The sequence below is a fragment of the Ahaetulla prasina genome, chromosome 1, assembly GCF_028640845.1.
Source record: "Ahaetulla prasina isolate Xishuangbanna chromosome 1, ASM2864084v1, whole genome shotgun sequence".
In the NCBI taxonomy this organism is placed as follows: domain Eukaryota; kingdom Metazoa; phylum Chordata; class Lepidosauria; order Squamata; family Colubridae; genus Ahaetulla; species Ahaetulla prasina.
In genome coordinates, this window is record NC_080539.1 from 305435879 (window position 1) to 305456009 (window position 20131).

At 37.0% G+C, this 20131-nt stretch overlaps 2 protein-coding genes across 6 annotated transcripts in view; both read left to right on the forward strand.

Annotated features, from left to right (window-relative positions):
* EXD1 (exonuclease 3'-5' domain containing 1) overlaps positions 1–10375 on the forward strand; it is a 28708-nt gene extending 18333 nt beyond the window's left edge. For all 5 annotated transcript variants that reach the window (XM_058162064.1, XM_058162063.1, XM_058162065.1 and 2 more), the window contains 7 exons: positions 3874–3941; positions 5958–6044; positions 6798–6902; positions 7043–7123; positions 7451–7594; positions 8293–8484; positions 9691–10375. In XM_058162064.1, coding sequence (XP_058018047.1) covers positions 3874–3941; positions 5958–6044; positions 6798–6902; positions 7043–7123; positions 7451–7594; positions 8293–8484; positions 9691–9984 — 971 coding nt within the window. In that variant the 3' untranslated portion in view covers positions 9985–10375. The remainder of the gene's footprint in view (positions 1–3873; positions 3942–5957; positions 6045–6797; positions 6903–7042; positions 7124–7450; positions 7595–8292; positions 8485–9690) is intronic.
* Positions 10376–10526: 151 nt separating this feature from the next.
* INO80 (INO80 complex ATPase subunit) overlaps positions 10527–20131 on the forward strand; it is a 66099-nt gene continuing 56494 nt past the window's right edge. Inside the window, exon 1 of the mRNA XM_058162067.1 lies at positions 10527–13224. The gene's annotated coding sequence lies outside the window, so the exon portion shown is untranslated. The remainder of the gene's footprint in view (positions 13225–20131) is intronic.

Below are 20131 nucleotides of genomic sequence, written 5' to 3' on the forward strand. Positions count from 1 at the left end.
CCAGAATGTGACCTGGTTGATTTTCAGTTGAAGGAGCAATTGATGTTTGTGAACTATTATGGTAATAGGCCTATGAAGTCTCAGGCTTTTTGAATCTGGCTTGGTCCTCAAAACTAAATTGGCTTAGATCTGGTCTCAATTGATGAAAGAGCACAAGGAAATCCCAAGGGCAGATGGGGAAGCTGAAAAAGGGAAGAGTAAACCATTTTTGAATTGCCGCTGAAAGCATCACATTGATAAGAGTATATAGCCATCAAATGTTGATTTCAACTCAAGGAAGCCTTTACCTTTAGGCTTATGCCTAGAAAAAGTTAACTAAGAAACTAGAAAAAGAAGAAAAATGGAGAATTACAGCATCCAATTAGCACATACTTGGGCTCTTTTTTCCTAGTCATATTATAAATATGATCTTTCATAACCTTTTGAAGTTCTACTTTCTTTTTCTTCAACAGACATACATTGCATTCACATATTTCTAAAAAGGATGTTGGATTTTCCATTTTTTGAAATATCTTATTTATCTACACGTGTTTCCCCAAAAATAAGACCCTGTCTTATATTTTTTTGAACCCCGAAATAAGCGCTTGACCTTATTTTCAAGGAAATTTTATTATTTTGGGGCAGATGGAGCAAGACAGGGCTCCTCTTGCCATCTTACCTGATTTCCAGCTCTGTCTCCCTAACAAAAACCAGAGGAAATGGTGGGGACTGGCTGCGCATGTAGTTAAATATTTTCAGGAAGGTCTTATTTTCAGGGAGATCTTATTTTTGGGGGGGAGGGCTTATTTTAGCACATGCGCTCAAAAGCCCAATTGGGCTTATTATCTGGGGAGGTCTTATTTTCAAGGAAACAGGGTACATATATTTACATAGATACATATGCTGCAATAATGTGCTCAGATTCCCAGGAGTTTACAATAATAAACCAATATTTAAACTAAAAAAGCAATACCTTAATAATACATTTAATCAATACTGATAATACATATATATCATTCCTCAAATACTTGCTGAAAAAACTAGCTTCTGGAAGGCTATTGGGATTGTTGCCGAATTGACCTCAGGATGGAAGCTTTCTGTACTGTAACATAGGCGCTGCAACAGAAAATAGAAAAACGACGTGAGGTTCTACTGTCTTATTGTCTCTCTATTGGTGACCATTCATACATTTTGTTGGGAAGAATACACTGAGTGAATTGATCCCCCATGGACTGTCCAAATATTATAATACAGAATTAATACATGTGCTAAGGAATGCTTTATTGTAAGCTTTATCACAGGGTGGATTTTGATGGCAGAAACAGAAGTGGTTCTTTGTTTAACTTCGGTTCTTGAGCTAACATGGCATGAGGCCAGGTTTTTGAGGAAACCACTTCTCCCTGGTGACATCTCTCCGGCCCATCAGGTGCAGCAGAAGAGGCTTGTTGAAGGTTCTGTCCACTTGAGAATGTCATCTGCTGGGAACAAGAAGGTGGGCCTTTCTGCTGCTGCACCCTGTCTATGGAACAACATTCCTCCCAAAGTCATGTTGATTACTATTCCAGGAGAGCCAGAAAACCTGTTTTGTCTTCTGACTCTAGGGATCAGAGAGTGGTGCGGAGCTCATAAAATGGCTATACTGTTCTTGATTATCTAGGTTCTTTGGGTAACTTCCTCTAAGACTTTTAATTCTTAACTAAACAACCCATGATCTGTTGGGTCATCCTTTCAGAATTTTTTTTTTACCTAAATAAAGAAGTAAAATGACATTGGGCAGGCACAAAAGCAGTGTGAATAGAAGTGTCAGGCTCCCAAAACAAAGAATGTTGATTCTTCCTTACTTTTCTTTACTGTTCCACACCTGTAGAGACAAACATGCAAACTGAAAATTGAAGCACCCAACTATCTATATCAAGCATAAACTCTGATAACTTTTAGGGAGGGACTATCCTTATCCACTTCGTCTTACACAAACTATCTGAACTGAACTGCTTCTTATTCCTCTGGAATGCACCCCCTCCCTCCTGGGAATCCTGGCCACAACATACCATCACGGGGTGACTTCTGATTTCCTACTGGCTTCTGCATTGATTTTGTTTCCGGGAAAGCTGACAGGGAGCATCAAAAAATCATGATCACGTGACGTCAGATGACAGCGGTGATGCTGCAGTGGCCACAACTTGGTGTGAACATGCTTGAAGTTTTACTTACATGAAAGTAATAAGTTTGGATTTTGGAAACATTTTATAAGATAATGGGCTTGACTCCCAGATTTAGTATGTATTCTATAAATTCGAGGATTTGAGTTATCTTGATTCAAATGTCTACACAATGATACTCAGTTTGGGCTTATTGAAGGTTGCAAACAAACAAAGGTTTTAGTAGTATATATGCTTTTATTGTTTGTATGGCTTTTTAATTTTTTTTGGCAATGTTTATGTTTTATTTGTTAACTTCCTAGAGCCATGAATGTAAGATGGGCAACTATATAAATTGAATATATAAGTAAATACCTCAAATATTAACTTCATATTAGCATAAAATATATCCATCTGAGCAAAAGAGGACATTGTTTTCAACTATCATGACTTCCACTGTATACTATTAAGTATACTATTAAATTGAAATAGTAGTTTTTAAAAACATGGGAAAAAGCAAAGATATATTTAATGCTATTTATAAGCATAGAATTCCATTTATAATTGAAGAAAGATATATGGCCGTACAACCACCCATAATAGTTCAAATAACAAAACATATTTATTAAAATCGTTCATTGATGTATGGATTGAATAGTAGAGCCAAATGGAATCTTTGCGTACAAAAATTGTATATTAGGAAGCATTTATTTATTTAGCACATGATGGGAACATGACAAAATAGAAGTAAAAATATACCCACAATCCATATAATTATGTACAAAACTTCTATGGGAATACAGCAGTGGCCTCATAACTGAATGTCCAATTCAGTTATTCAGACTCCTCTGGCATTGCTTTGTGCTGGTCTCTAGGGAACTAGAGATTGCTTGTCGTGGGCAATATTAAACAATATGTTTAATAGTATGTATATCGGCACCACAAACAAACAAGGGGAATCTTTCCATCCCTCCTGATATAGGGCAGAAGCACTTCTTCCAATATCACAACTAATTCTGTTCAGTTTCGTCCAGAAAGAATGGGGCAGGTCAAAACCAGGTGGCTTGGTTGAGAGATCACTAATGATCAGGCTTCAAGAAGCTAGCTTGGACCATTCCTTTCTCCAGGCATTCTGCAGGTTAAACTGGGTAGATGTTGAACAAATCGCTGTTTTCCACGCTGGCCTATGGGATTTCAATCTTGAGATAAACCTTGCATTGTCCTGGTGAATAAGGAGGGCCTTATTGTTCAGCATCCTTGACCAGAGCCAAAGGACAGCTTCTTGTCTTCTAAAGTATGATATTGCTAAGTACTGGTAACCAGTACACAGGAGTGGAATGCAACATTTCAGAGATGATACACATTGTCTGGTGGAGTTGGACATCAACCATTTGGGTGTGGGTGCTGTTAAGCCACATGCTGACACATTATTCAGTTGTGGAATAAAGCAAACCAATATTAGGAATGAGGTTCAACTTGAGGGATTCTTTATCTTGTTAAGTGGCTAGCAAAATACTGCTTACCTGACATTCCATTTAATAATTTGGTCTTCGAGGCATTGTATGTGAGGATGCTTTGAAAAAGCACATTTTCTGTCTAAACCAGCTTTATCTTGATTGGTTTGGTTTATTAATCTTAGTTTATCTATTCTTGTAAAGGAAGAAGCAACATATATTTGGAAAGTATTTTAGGAGATTATATAGTGATTAAAGGTAAAGTTAATACTTTCAGAGATTGTTTTAATATTTTGTTACAGATGAAGATAGCGGGGAAGACATAGAATATATTGTTATTAATCAATTCCAGAAGACATTTGGTTCTGCTGTAAGTAGTTGCTTCTTCTCAAGGGTATTTTTCTTATTTTGGTATATCCCAGGGGTCTTAAACTCAAATCATCCTGAGTATCTCAAGAGGATTTGTTCAAGGGCTGCAATAGTGAAGCCCTTTTATATATTGATACAAAAATCTTGTTTAAAAAATGGGGAAAATAGCATTATGATATGTTTTAAAATGTAAATTTCTTACATTTGAAAAAATCACAAAGAAAAAAATTCAATAGAGTTTTCTACTATAATTAATGGAGTAGCATAGTTGTTTATGGTTTTGAATATTTGAGCCTAAACATGGTAACCAAATTATCTCAGTCCTCTCTCTCCCCCAGATCACCTAATCAGGACCCAAAATTCAAACAATCCACTTACTCAGAAAATTGTATTGGGATAAAAATTTTGTTTTCTAGTTCATAAAATGCTTTGGTAGAGACTTGCCTTGTTGCAGAGCAAGAGAAAACTGAAGTGAGCCTTCAAAGATCTAAAATTAAGATCTGATGGAGATGAGGGAGAAAAAAGGAGCGGCCACCTTGCTAGCAGCAGAGAGAATAGGAAATTTCTTACTCAGTGCACACATAGGAAAGTTACTACTAGAAATAGGTCGCAGCTTGCCAGTTTAACCAGGCACTATAGCTCATTGGCTGAGAAGAAACAGGTCTGTTTCTGGGCAAGGCAGGCTAAGGAGCAGCTGAATTCCTAACTTCACAGTGTCATCACAGCTAAAGCATGGCCTGCTCCCATAGTCACCACCCCTCTTTATGGCTTTAAAGTGAACAGTGTAGCTCTGTATCCAGGCAGGGCAAATTGAAGAGTAGTTGCACTCTGAGTCCTACATTAAGGTACTAGTGATGCCCGGATCTGGAGCTTGCTAGGCAGCTGTCCTTTGGTCAGTCACATTTGAATGGAGCATGCATTGGAAATGGTAAAATCAGCATGCTCTCCTTCTAGTCATTACTCTTCTGCTAAATGTATGAGTGAAGCTTTGAGTGTGTGACTCAATCACACTGAACAACTATTTCAAAGAGTCATGGAATCTTCCTGAACAGTGGCAAAATCTGTATTGAATTTCCCTATATTGCAACTTCTCCATTTCCAGCAGAAGAATCCTTCTATGGATCAAAATTTTCTTCCCCATACCTCTCACCTCCAAAAGTTTGTCATATTGTGCAGCTAAATTAAAAATGAACCCAGCAGATATAAGATGACCCTGGGCACTATGTATGGCACACTTTTTAATTGCTTATAGTGTGTGAGATCCTGCGTGGTCTCTGAGTTTGGTCGTTTTCTTACAGACATTTTATTACCAAACTAGGTAACATTATCAATGCTAGAAGGGAGTGAAATTTGCTCTCATTTTATATACTAATTGCTTGCCTTGTCAATGTTGGTGGGAACAGTCTAGGTGGTTTCTTGATTAGGCAGTTGTTTACTGTTAGCTTATTTGGTGGTTTCTTGATTGGGACATTGTTTAGTTCTTGATTGTTGGTCTAGTGTTAATCATGGTGTTAATCTCTAATCTAGGTGATGATTGCTAGTGAGATGTTTTGGTCTTGCTTTCTTTTTGGTTGTCTCTTTTGAATGGGATGTAGATGTTGTTTATCTCTATGTGCCTGTTGATGGATGTTTTGTCTGAGTGCCAGGCTTTCAGGAATTCTCTAGCATTTTTGGATTAGGTTTGGTCTAAGATGCTCACAATTTCCTAATTGAAATTATGATTAAGTCTGTCTATATGTTGTGAAATGAATGGGTTTTCATCATGTTTTCTGACTGCTAGTTCTTTTTCATGAATGTCATCTACGTACCGATCTGCCTAGAATCTATAGCACTCCCACACATATAACCCAAAGTATGGATCTGGTATGTAGATGACATTGTTACACACTGTGCTTATAAAATCTTTTCTATCTTCCTACATTTAATGATGCAGTTTAACACTGTATACAAAAACTAATTTCATGTTGTTTTACATGTCTTCCATATCCTGCTGCTATATTTTTTGTTTCCTTATTAGATGATGCACATCAAAAATCAAAGTGTATGTAGTATAGCAGCAGAGGGTGTCAATTTGTGTCGGCATGGAAAACTTTCTTGGTTACAAGTAAGAATGCACAATATGCAAAAATAGTCTAAGAATAAAAAATATATATCTTTGCCTTTCAGTGTAATTCCTCATTTTTGCTGTTTTATAATTTATATTTTGCTGTTTTTATATCTGCCCTTCATAGAATTCTCAGTTTCTATAGAGTACTTGGGGTTGTAATTTGCTTTGAAACATCAAGATATTATGGAAGGTGTTAGAAGCTATCCATATCAGATGCATCAATTGAAATAAACGAAAATATTGCCACTGTGACATCTTTAGAATTAAGATATCAAAAATATATTGATACTCTAACCATATTCTAGTATTAATATTTGAATTACAGCAGATCTATAATTTTGTTCTTTTCTGTATGTATTTACTATAGGTTGCAACAAAACATCATGTTTTCTTATTAGCAAAAATAGTCTAAGAATAAAAAATATATATCTTTGCCTTTCAGTGTAATTCCTCATTTTTGCTGTTTTATAATTTATATTTTGCTGTTTTTATATCTGCCCTTCATAGAATTCTTAGTTTCTATAGAGTACTTGGGGTTGTAATTTGCTTTGAAACATCAAGATATTATGGAAGGTGTTAGAAGCTATCCATATCAGATGCATCAATTGAAATAAATGAAAATATTGCCACTGTGACATCTTTAGAATTAAGATATCAAAAATATATTGATACTCTAACCATATTCTAGTATTAATATTTGAATTACAGCAGATCTATAATTTTGTTCTTTTCTGTATGTATTTACTATAGGTTGCAACAAAACATCATGTTTTCTTATTTGATGTTTTTGTTTTGGGAGCTCAAGTGTTCAAGAATGGACTACAAATGATACTGGAGGACCAGAATATTTTGAAAGTATGTATCTATGTAAAACAAATATCCAATAACATATAGTGAGGAAACATGAAATTGTTTTTTTAAAAAAGCCAGAAAATGTGTTACTTTTATTATATTCCTTGATCAAAATAATCTTGCTGCTTCTTCATATTTCTTAGGTTATCCATGATTGTCGTTGGCTCTCCGATTGTCTTTCTCACCAATATGGAATTGTGCTGTCCAATGTCTTTGATACACAGGTAGCTTGTCAAATATTCTTGTATGTAAACTGATTTGAAGGGAAGTAGCTTAATATGCTACTCCATAAAGTAATGTTTTAGCTGAAATGTATCTGTCCTAAATAATGCATAAAACATTCCATACAACTTAAGTTTCTCAGTCAAGATATTTACAGCCGTATAACAGCCTTTTATTGCCTTTCTATTTCCTAATAACATATCACTGATTTGCTGAAAAATATTCTTAAATCTACAAAAAACTATTTGTTGGATTAATATTAAAATGATAATGACAGAAGAATAATCCCCTATATTCAAGTTTCTCTGTGTGAACTTTTTCTCCAATAGGTTGCTGATGTATTACAGTTCTCAATGGAAACAGGTGGCTACCTTCCACATAGGATCAGCACTTTACAAGAGTGTTTAATGCGATATTTGAAGCTGCCTGACAAATGCGTTTCTTTTTTGGAATACAAACAGCAAGCAATGGAGGTGAGATGGCTCTGATGGTATCATGGTGTGAGTTGAAGGAAATCAGATCTGCTTGTAGCCCATTATCTATTTTATAACTTCTTAAAGTTGCAATAGAAATTATGTCTAAAATAGCATACACTTAATACTTATCCTAAATACTAATCCATGATTTTTCTTTCATTTGGTACCGAGCTAGATGTTGCAGATAACAAGGTGGAATTTATGTGCAAAATATTTTGAAGCCCTTCCAAATGAAATTGGAAAAAAGGGCTCTGTGGCTCAGACTGCTAATGCAGTCTGTTATTAACAGCAGCTGCCTGCAATTACTGCAGGTTCTAGTCCCACCAGGCCCAAGGTTGACTCAGCCTTCCATCCTTTATAAGGTAGGTAAAATGAGGACCCAGATTGTTGGGGGCAATAAGTTGACTTTGTATATAAATATACAAATAGAATGAAGACTATTGCTAACATAGTGTAAGCCGCCCTGAGTCTTCGGAGAAGGGCGGGATATAAATGCAAATAAAAAAAAAATGTTTCTTTGCTGTTAGACCAAGTCAAACTCCGGACCCAAAGGGGGAAAAAGTCCTGATACGTCACATGATGCTGCTATGATGACCTGAGTTTGACACCCCTGAGTTAGCCTATACCTGCAATTCTATTAACAAGTCAGTTTTGAGGAATACCCCAAGAATACTGTTTTGTACTTTTTCATATAGGAAGATCCTGAGGTCTGGTTTCTGCGACCCCTTCCACCTGTATTGTTAAATATATTAGCCCTGGAAACAGTGTATCTCTTACCTCTCCGTTTACTGCTGCTTGGTGAAATTATGTCTGATTTAACAACATTAGTGGATAGTTATTTGGATGCATTTCGGCAAGGATCTGCAGATCCCCTGGGGAGCATCAAGGTAAATTCAGTCTCAATTATACACTGTTGGGTAGGATCATCTAATTTATTAATGCTATTATTAATGCTAAACTACTACTACTAAAGTACTTTATTGGCACTAAATCCTAGTAAAGGATTCAGTAAAGATTTTTTAAAAAAAACCTTTATTGTCATTCTGTTTTAATTATGTGGAAGAATGGCAGTTGCAAAACTTCATTACATGCTTTACATTTTATTGTGAGAGAAGACACAAAGCTCATTGAGTTGGATGTTAGTATTGATATTAATTCAGAATTTTCATTCAGCAGAACATGTACATTAAAAAATTATTGTTCATTTTTCCTACTATATTTAATTGTGAAAAGAATATTTGTTTTATCTATATTTCTTATTTTATTATATATCTTTTTAGGGCATTAGCAAAAGAGAAAGTCCATTAACATTAAATAAAATGTAATAGCGGTAATTTAAATCAATAAAAATTGATGCAAAATAATGTTAATATCTAAAATATCAAATAAAACTGGAAGTAAGTCAAATCAAATATCAAAATAATAGTAGTATTGGAACAGGTACAACTCCTGTTTTTAGAATAGAATACAATTTTTTATTGGCCAAGTATGAATGGACACACAAGGAGTTTGTCTCCGGTGCTTAAGCTCTCAGCGTACATACAAGCAACAAGTGATATTTTAATGTATCTAATGATCAGTGGCTTAATATTTTTGGGAATATTAGTGAATTTCATATTGAAAATATGCAGTAAATACTCAATGTGTATAAAGGATTCAAAACAGGTTGTCTGCAAACAGCTGCAGCTTTGAACTTTGCTTATACATGTGCATCCATGCAAACTTCATTTTAATGCTGGGATGGAAAGCCTGGCTGTGTGTGGCCAAACACATGCCAATAATCATGTGTGAAGTTTTTCAAAGAACAGAGCTGATTTAATGTTTTGAAAGCAGGGCTTTACACATGCTTTGCTGATTACCTTTGTCAAATACCTTGCACAGCCTTAGTAAAATCCCCTCAAACGTATAAATATTCTTCAAACATTATAGAAAATATTTAAAAAAATTCCTTGAAGAAATGAGGGAACTTCTGAATTCAGTGCAAAGTGCTGTATTATTTATATTAATCTCATTCATTGATAAAACATAGCACTTCAAAGAAATAATGCTAATCAAGTGCTGCTCTAATCTGTTTGTGTTCCTGTGTTAATCAGATATCTTCTATGGAATTACCAGAAGAACTACGACAACTGGCAGATCTTTATAACACCCGAAGAAAAACTGCAGTGCAAAAATTCCAGCTCAATGAGGAAGGTTTCCTTATCAGAGGAATAGGGGCAATAAGAAGAAAAAAGGCAGAGAATGAACCATATCCTAATACATACTGTCCAGGTTCTGATGCTCAAGGCAATTATAAAAAAGAAGAGATATATAACCATGATAACCAAAAACCCATAGTTAGCAATGATGAGATAGACTCTAAAATGGAAAAGGGACATTTCATGTAAACTGACATTGGAAGAGACTAAAACCAAGGGAAAAATAATCACAAAGAAAGTTAAATTTTTCTCTAGAAAAAAAAATGAGATAGCTCTTCTTCAGCTCTGAGAAGCTTCTTGGATGAGAAGCGAAACTTCTTCAAAGAAAAAACAGAAAGTCCAGTTGCCTCTTGAAAAAAGCACCTTTGGGACAACCATGACCTGGATGACTGAGAATCTCCATAGATATCATATTAATCTTCTTTCTAGAATCTATTCTGTCTAATTTTCAGAAAACATGACATGAGATTTTTTTCCCTTCAGTAAAACAACTTGTTCAGTTTAAAATAAAACTTTAGATTTGTTGTGAAAGTCTTTTTGTAGAATGGATATAACAATAAAATTGCTTATTTCCAAGGGGGATAGTGCAATGGATCTATGCATTATTGTGTGCAGTCTCTCTTTTAAAAGACCTGGATCTCTCACTCCCTATTGGGACCAGCCTTGGCGAAAGGAGCCAAGTCAGTGCAAGACTGTTGTTGCCCAGCTGCAGACCATGTAGCCAGCACAAAAGGGTACCAGGGTTGATAGTATCAAAGGCTGTTGAGAGGTTAAGCAGAGCAAGGATGATTGCACTACTCCCATCCTGCTCTTGCTAGCGAACAACAAGAGTTTAACCAGGTCTGAATCTTGATTGAAAGGGGTCCAGATAATCTCTTTCATAGTTAGGAAACAATATAGATTGTTCTTATTTAAGAACTGCTTATACAGTGATAACTTGCAACCAATCCTCAAATTTGAAAACCCCTGCATATCTATAAAGCAAAAAAAAAGCTGAAGAAAGATCATAAGCACAGAAGTGCTTTCTTTTGGCCAACCCCATTACTTAATGATCATTGCCAGCCCCAACTATGTTCACTAAATGAGGACTACTTGTAGCAGGAACAGTTTTTAGCTACAATGCAATCAATGACCAATTAGACTTCAAGACAGTCCTCTAATGTCACAATTATTCATGTTTATGCTCTAACCCAGGGGTGTCAAACTAGATTTCTTCGAGGGCCAGATCAGCATTGTAGTTCTCCGCAGCATATGATGAATGGTTGCAAGAACTGGGTATGTCTAGTTTAATAAAGAGAGGAACTAGGGATGACATGATAGCAGTCTATTAATATTTGAGAGGCTGTTAAAAAGAACAGGGGGTCAACCTATTCTTCAAAGCACCTGAGGGCAGGGCAAGAAGTAACAGATGGAAGCTTATTAAGGAGAGATCCAACCTAGAACTAAGGAGAAATTTCCTGTCAGTGACAATAATTAATCAGTGGACAAGCTTGCCTGTTGAAGTTGTCTGCTCTATCCTAAGGTTTTAAAGAAAAGATTGGACAACCCTTAGTCCTGAATGGCATAGACAAGTCTCCTGCTTAAGCATGGGGTTGGACTAAGACCCCCAGCATCCCTTCCAATTCTCTTATTCTGTAATTCATTAAAACTAGCTCTCTTGAAAAATTTATAACGTGATAGAAGGAAGACAACATCAAGGCAGATAAATTTGATTATAAAAGCAATGGTTGCACTTTTGGAAGACCCATGGGCCCCAGTTGCAGACCAAGCATGGAGAAGAGTCTACCTACTGACATCAATTTTATGGCACATCAGTAATTTTGGATTTATTCATATCTTTCCTGTAATGATACACCCCTTATTAGTTCCAAGGCATATTATGATGACACATCCAAGGCAAAACTAGACAGCCAATTTGGTACTAGACTAGAAACTGGGATACTTTGAAGTATTAGTCCACTTTGAGCATGAAGCCAGCTAGGTGACTTTACTCCAGTCACTTTGTCTCTGTCCAGAGAAGGCAATAGCAAATCACTTCTGAAAATGTTACCCAGAAAGCTGCAAGGACTTATTCAAGCAAATGCCAATACAGGTAACCCTCAACTAACAACCACAATTGAGCCCAAAATTTGTTATTGAGTTTTGTCTTATTTTACAACATTTCTTGCCACAGTTGTTAAGTGAATCACTGCAGTTGATAAGTTAGTAAACTGGTTGTTAAGTGAATCTGGCTTCCCCATTGACTTTGTCAGAAGGTTGGAAAAAGTGATCACATAACCCTGGAACAATCATGTCAGTTGCCAAGCACCTGAATTTTGATCACATGACCAGGGGGATGCTACAAAGGTTGCAACTGAAAAAAACGGTCATGTCACTTTTTTCAGTGCTGTTGTAACTTTGAACGGTCACTAAATGAGCTGTTTTAAATCGAGGACTACTTGTAGACAGGGCTGACTTGAACACATCCCAAAAAATCCCCAAAACTACTTTAGGCAGTCTCCGCTGGAATCCTTAAAATGAAAATAATATTGCAGTTTTCACCAATTCTAAAATAATAATAATCTTAATGCTGAATTGGAACACACAGAATCAGAAAAAATAAATTTAAAGGTGTGTTTTCCCACACATTTAAATTCTAAAGTAGCCATCTACAGCTATTGGCAAGCAACAACGCTAGGAAAAAGGCCCGATTTTAACGTATCTGAAAGGGTGAAGGTTTTGAAAGTGTTCGTAACCCTACCGTCCACATAACTGGAGACTTAACTACCCTATTCAAAGTTGAGGCCTACCTGGGCCCGCAACTACACTCCATGCCTAACTAAGATTAGGAGAAACAATACGTCACTTCCAGGGAGGTCCCGTTGGAATAGCACTCTCGCGACTCTTTCCTTGAGCTTCGCGCGAGAACTGCTAACTCACGCTAGTTTCTGGGAGCCGAAAGCACTCGGCAATTTCCGTCACTGTCAGACTCAACCAATCGAGTGATAAGCGAATCGTTTCTGGATTACTTCTTTTGGGTTCTGTACTGGGACCGAGCACGGGATATGAACTTAAGGTCCGCATAAAAGTTGCGGCGAAGCCCATTGGGGAATGTCGGTGTGTCTCTGCTCAGAGCACTAGCTGCGGGTGCCGCTTTCGATTATTCTGGCCTGGCTATGGCGCCTCTCCTCCCCCCCGCCATGGCTCCCCGTGTCCCTGCTCCTCTCCTCTCAGTGAGCGAAAGTGGCCGCCGCCGCCGTCCCAGCGCCCGCAGCCGCCGCCTCCTTCTCAGCAGCAATAGCGCGGCCGCCATCTTGTCGAAGCAGAAGTCGAGGGCGCCGCGGCAGGACACAGGCAGCGCCAACGCAGCAAGGGGCGAGAAGCCGGGAGGGAAAAGCGGGGCGGACAACTCAAGTCCTACTCACGGCCTAAGCCGAGCTACGCACGCAGGTGAGGCGCCGTGATTCGCGGGCCCGGGGCAGGTGGCAGCAAAGCGGGGACCCGTTAGACCAGGCCGCGGGATCAGCCCCCGTCCGACCACTCCTTCGCAGTCCCCCGGCAGGCGCCCCGGCGGCCGGGCCTACTCTTAAAGGGACAGGATGTTGCCTTGTTGGGTGGGTGGGGGGAGACAACCCGCTAATGGGGAGGGGGCTGTACTCCGGGGGTCTCCCCTTCCTCCTCCCCCAAAGGCTGTTGCAGGGCGAAGGAGGTTCCTCAGGCGACGCTTCACTACCTTCTGGCCTCGGGCAGCATGCGGTGTGTGAGTGTGTGTGTGGGTTGGTCACACCCAGTCCACGGTCACACGTGCGCACCTTGCTTGCTCAAAGCCTGGCTGTCGAAAACGAGGAAGCCGATCAGTGCCCTTCTCTGAGATACGGGATTTCTAGTTGTGGGAATACTTGGGAGAGATTCATGTTGGTATGTTGAATGAATCTGAGATCCAGGTACGGCCGTTTATGAAGGATAAAAATCCAAGAGCATGGAGTGTCAATGTGCATCTTAGTCACCTTAATCAAAAAAAACTATCCGTATTTATTTATATATATATATATATAAGATATAAGATATATAAAATATAAGATATATAAGATATCCTTAATCAGGATATCTTTAAAAAGTGCTTCTTCATGGAATATATCACACGAATAGATGATGCTTTAGTTTAGTGGCTTTTGGCATTGATTGTTGTGCCAAAGGTCTGGTCTTTATGTTTTCTACAAACTAATAGCCCTTTAAAACCTTTAGCAATTTTGACTCTCGGAATTAGACTTTGTATATATATATATATATATTTTTGATTAAATGTACCAGTTGATCAAACGCTGCAGTGAAACATACAGCACATTGGAGGTGATCACTTTTTTAACCCCTTCTTGCATGCATGGTCTGCATATCAGATAAATTCTTGAGTAAGTTGAGTGTTTCTGATCTTTAAGCAAATTTGAGATTGTGAAATGTAAGGTACAATTAGTAAAGCTGCACTTGAGAGTTATTTGGAAAAAGGTGATTGGGAATGCCTGGAGTGCAAACTCAGCACTGTGAATTTTTTATTGGCCAAGTGTGATTGGACACACAAGGAATTTGTATTGGTGCATATGCTGTCAGTGTACATAAAAGAAAAGATACGTTCATCAAGAATCATAAGGTACAACACTTAATGATAGTCATAGGGTACAAATAAGCAATCAGAAAACAATATCAATATAAATCGTAAGGATACCAGCAACAAAGTTTCAGTCATAAGTGGAAGGAGATGGCTGATGGGAATGATGAGAAGATTAATAGTAGTGCAGATTTAGTAAATAGTTGGACAGTGTTGAGGGAATTATTTGTTTAACAGAGTGATGGCGTTTGGGGGGAAACTGTTCTTGTCTCTAGTTGTTCTGGTGTGCAGTGCTCTATAGCGTCGTTTTGACGGTAGGAGTTGAAACAGTTTATTTCCAGGATGCGCGGGGTCTGTAAAAATTTTCACAGCCCTCTTTTTGACTTGTGCAGTATACAGGTCCTTGATGGAAGATAGGTTGGTAGTAATTGATTTTTCTGCAGTTCTAATTATCTTCTGAAGTCTATGTCTGTCTTGTTGCAAAACCAAACCAGACAGTTATAGAGGTGCAGATGATAGACTCAATAATTCCTCTGTAGAACTGGATCAGCAGCTCCTTGGGCAGTTTGAGCTTTCTGAGTTGGCGCGGAAAGAACATTCTTTGTTGTTGTAAAGGATAAAATCCTTCATAATATTAAATCAATTTTATTTTGATTAAGCACTGAAGCACCTTATTCAGTGATGTTGAATTAGAAATGTTGTTTGGGATATGATGTTTTATATGATAATTAAAAAAAATCTTGTGTGTAAGATGTATTTATCACCAGAGTGTTATTCCCTAACTAGATATTCTTCTACATGATTGACATGTATATTGGTCATATTCAATGCATATTTATTTATTTTTATTATTTATATCCTGTCTTTATTATTTTTAGAGCCAATTCAAGACAGTGAACATATCCAACACACTTTACTCCTGTTTTCCCAAGAAAGCATACCAAACAATTGTGATTATGTCTAACAATCCAACTAACAAAATAATGTTTCTCAGAAATCCTTGTACACAACCAAGGGAGATGGGTGGCCCTTATAAAATTTAATAAAAATAAATATTAATATTTTGATTCTGAACTCATAAAATGGTTAAATGTGAAAGAAATTGAGCTACATCAAATAAAAAAATTGAGCTACATCAAATAAAAAAATTATCTAACATGAAAGAGAAGTTGGCTTTTTAGAAATAGAGCTCCAATTTTTAGAAATTCATGAAATTAAGAAAAAAAAAGATCTAAAATGAAGAAATGACAGCATTTCATAAGCAGAAAATGAGAGTGATTATACAACTTTTTTTTGTTGCAGAATGTGTTTTTAGAAGCTTTGTCCCTTTCTCAGTGTTCTAAAATTAATGTATTTCTTGCAGAGGAAGAAAATACCTACTTTCATATCTTCTTTTATTTTATCATAACATTGATGGAGTTTTGTTTTCATTTTTAACTTTGCCTACCTGCTTCTATTAAACATCGAAAAATAAAAAGGTGACATATTCAGAATTCAGCAACCATGCATATATTTTCATTTTTCCTAAATTTTCAGGTTCTTCCCCCAAATTCTTTTAGCAATATTATCATTTCTGGAAATTTAAAAAATCCATAACTGAACACAATTTAATGCATTTCTGATCATGAGTTAGGGTAGTAATTAGATGCTTTGCAGCATGCTGTTTGTTGAGGCTTGTAATTTTCCTTTCCTGAACCTGTGCTAAACTTAAGTAAAAAGTGCTAGACTTAAGTAGAAAGTCACATCCTCCAAATAATATTTTATATAAATTCTGTCAAAGTATTACAAGCTTTTGAATATTTTAGATATGGTGCTGACTGTAATCCATGATGCCTGCCATGATGTGTGAATGTCACCCAAAATATAAGTTGTACAGATAGTTTGTGATTCAGCATATTGCGCAATCATGTTTTGTGCTGATACATGGTGCCAACACCACTCATAATTTATGATTTAGCTTGTCATAAGAAAGTAGAAAATTGAGTTCCCTGAGTAAAATATGTTTGAGTTTTCTATGTATATAATCCTAGTGCAACTACAAATACAAATGGCCATATGCTGCTATGGGCCATTGACATTAGTGTAGTTAAAATGCTATATACACCTAGCAATAAAAGATAAACATAAACATACCTACTTTAATTAAAATAGCAGCACTGACACATTTCCTTGGCAATACAGTCGACTTAAAACAGTTACTGTAGCTTGATGATATTTTACCCAAAGCTATAATTTGCAATAAATCAGTCAATGTAAGATAATGATAGACTGTATTTATAATGTCAACTATGTCTTCTCCTTTCTCCACCATAATATTCTCACCATAATATTCTCTGCAGCTTCAGAGATCCTGTTGGGTCCTTAATACTAAATACAAAATTAAGCATGCATACACAGTAGCATTCTCTACAGGTAGTTCAAATATTTTTGGATTAAAAAAAATGAATCATTTATACAAATGATTGAAAAGTGGATGTGCAAAGCATAGAATTTCAATTAAAATAAATAACGATCTTTAGTGCTTATTTTAGAACAGGGGTCACCAACCTTTCAGACCTCAGGGACCACTAAATTCGTATTGTAAATCCCCCGGACCACTAACATGAATTTTTAAAAAAGATAAATAGTATTTAGTTCAATATAAAAAATGCAAATAATTTTTCTGCAGACCACCAAAATTTTCTCAGGGACCACTGGTGGTCCACGGACCAACAATTGGTGACCGCTGCTTTAGAAGATAGAAAATGCATTGGAGAAGAGTAGTTTTCAATACATTGTGGGATATTGCTTATATTAAGATAGATGCTTTTTGTAGGGATAGAAAGAGGAATTGCTTATTGGAAGTTACAGTAAGCTCAAACAGAACAACTTTATTACTTGACTTCTTAGGTCAAGGAAAATGAAGGTTGTTGTATTTCTCATAACAATTGCCTATTTGTCTTATGTGTTTGGAACATGTTAATTAACTGCCAGAATGCAAAAATCCTATATTGACTATCAATTCTTTCCAGTGGGAAAAAAGAAGCAAATTTAATATGCTTTTAGAACCCAAACCTTGTACTCTTAAGAAGAACCTTGTTACCCCATTATTTATCTGTAGTTGCTTGCCATTGTGCTTAGTCTCCTTCATCTTATTCAGCTATGACTGACACATTTATCTGACTTGTTCCTAATATGGTGATGATGACCTATGACATGTGCGGATGCCCCCCGCACACGCAAGATGCATGTGCATGGTGCCGTACATGCGCGACAGACCCAAAGACCAGCTGGCCGGCGGGAGGTGCGCACAAAATCATAGCAGAGCTGAACTAGCACAACAGCCATCACAGAGAGCCTGCGTGCCACCTATGGCATGGATGGTGAACCTATGAAAAGGCAGCAAAAAATCAGAGCTTTCACTATTTCTTTGCTGTTATCTAGATTTTTTTATCAAATTTTGTGTCTCTAGTTTACACGTCCTATGCCATAACATTGTTTTCTTTACTTTTGCTTATGTTTAACATGTTAGTAAACCCACTCACTTATATGTAAGACCTGGTTTTTGAGTTATAACATTAAATTACATTAGATTAACTTGCCAATTATGATTTATTCGCTGGGCAAACCCAACTAGAAAGTGAATATCTGGATTTATTTATGTGCTAATGACTTGTTGGTAACAATTTATGGAATAAATTGCATTTTGCTGCATTTATTCAGCAAAATGCAATTTATTCCATAAACAGAAGTTACCTGAAAACCGAACAAATTATATTATGGCTTAATATAAACAAGTCAGCCCATAGCAAGGGCATTCATGGGGAGAGTCAGCAAAATCAGATGGGAATTATGACTGCTATATTGATGTGTGGCTCTTTTGTATCTGTACCCAGGTCACATGTACATAAAAGGGATAGGGCTTTGATTACGTACTATCTTCACTTTTCTGATTATCCATCCCTGTGTACACAGTGATAGTCCTAATGTTTCAAAATTTCTCTTTACAAAAAAATTTTTAGCATACATTTCAGTTTGTTGTAGAGACAAAATTATGAAAGTTAACAGTTTTCCGTTCCTGGCCAAGTCTGATCAATTCTCTGAAACTTCAGGTTTTGCTGCATATATCTATAGGTTTGGATTCTTCAGGATGAATGCCTCTTTATTGACAGTTATAGACAATAATTACCACACTGGTCCAGTTAGGGGTTTTTAGATAGAGGTTATTCAATTTCCCAGTCTAGGAGAAGCCCAAAGATACCTAAGGAGGGACTAGAACCTGGGGGGACCTGGCGCCTGCTTCAGCACCTTAACCACTATTTTGATGTTGTTCAAGTTGTGTTTGACTCTTCTCCATAGGGTGCCAGGACTCCCTCTACTGTAGTGTAGTTTGCCCAAATTAATGTACATTGTATCAATGACACTATCTAACTGTCTTATCCTCTACCATCCCCTTCGCCTTTTATCTTCTATCTTTCCCAACATCAGGGTCTTTTTCAATGTCTCTTCTCATTAGGTGGCCATAGTATTAGAGCTTCAGCTTTAGTGTCTATCCTTCAAGGAACTGTCAGGGTTGATTTCCTTTAGGATTGATTGTCCTTGTAGTCCCAAGGGACACCATATTTCAAAAGCATCAGTTCTTAGGCGCTCATCCTTTCTTATGGTCCAACTTTCACATCCCTACATTGCTACTTGGAAAACCATAGCTTTGACTCTACAGATCTTTGACAGCAAGGTGATGTCTCTGCTTTTTAATATGCTGCCTAGGTTTGCTATAACTTTTCCTCCCAAGGTGCAAATTTTAATTTCATGGTTGCAGTCACCATCTGTAGTGAGCTTGGAGCCCAAGAAAATAAAATCTGTCACTGCTTCCATTTCTTTTCCTTCTACTTGCCGGGAAGTGACGAGACCAGATGCTCTGATCCTAGTTTCTTTAATGTTGAGTTTCAAGCCAACTTTTGTATTCTTCTCTTTTACTTTCATGAAAAGATATTGTCTGCATTTCTGAGGTTGTTGATATTTCTCCTAGCAATATTAATTCTCGAGAGCTAGCATTCAGCATTTCACATTATGTACATATATATATAACCTAAATAAGCAGGGTGACAATATATATAGCCTTGTCATATTTCTTTCCTATTTTGAACCAATCAATTGTTCCATGTCCAGATCTACTTACTGTTGTTTCTTGATCTGCATATTGGTTCCTCAGGAGATAGGTAAGGTGGTGTGGTACTCCCATCTCTTTAAGAACTTGCCATAGTTATTGTGATCTACACAGTCAAAGGCTTTGGGATAATCAATAAAGAAGAAGATGATTTTTTTTTCTGGAGCTCCCTTGTTTTCTTCATAATCTAATAAATGTTGACAATTTGACCTTTGCCTCTTCGAAACTCAGTACACTGTACTGGCTCTCATATAGGCATAGAAAGGACAAGCTGGTTTATCTGTAGTCTGGGGTGATGATCTCTCTTTGTTGGAAGGCCATTTTCTTTTCATTAGTGATAGCATCAAGAAACTTCCAAAGAGCCTTTGGTTTCCATAGGATTCTATTGGAAAATCAGGTCCCTTGTTCAATGTGTCTATGCTGCTCAGCAATTGTACTTGTAACAGTCCAGATTGCTGCTGTTAAGTGAGCATCTCACCTGATTGTGAGTTGTGACTTTTTTCTAGCTTCCCCATTAATTTTGTTTATGGGAAACCAGCAGGAAAAGTCACGAATTGTGATCATGTGACTGAGGGGAGGCTGCAACATAATCATGAGCTTGTAGTTAT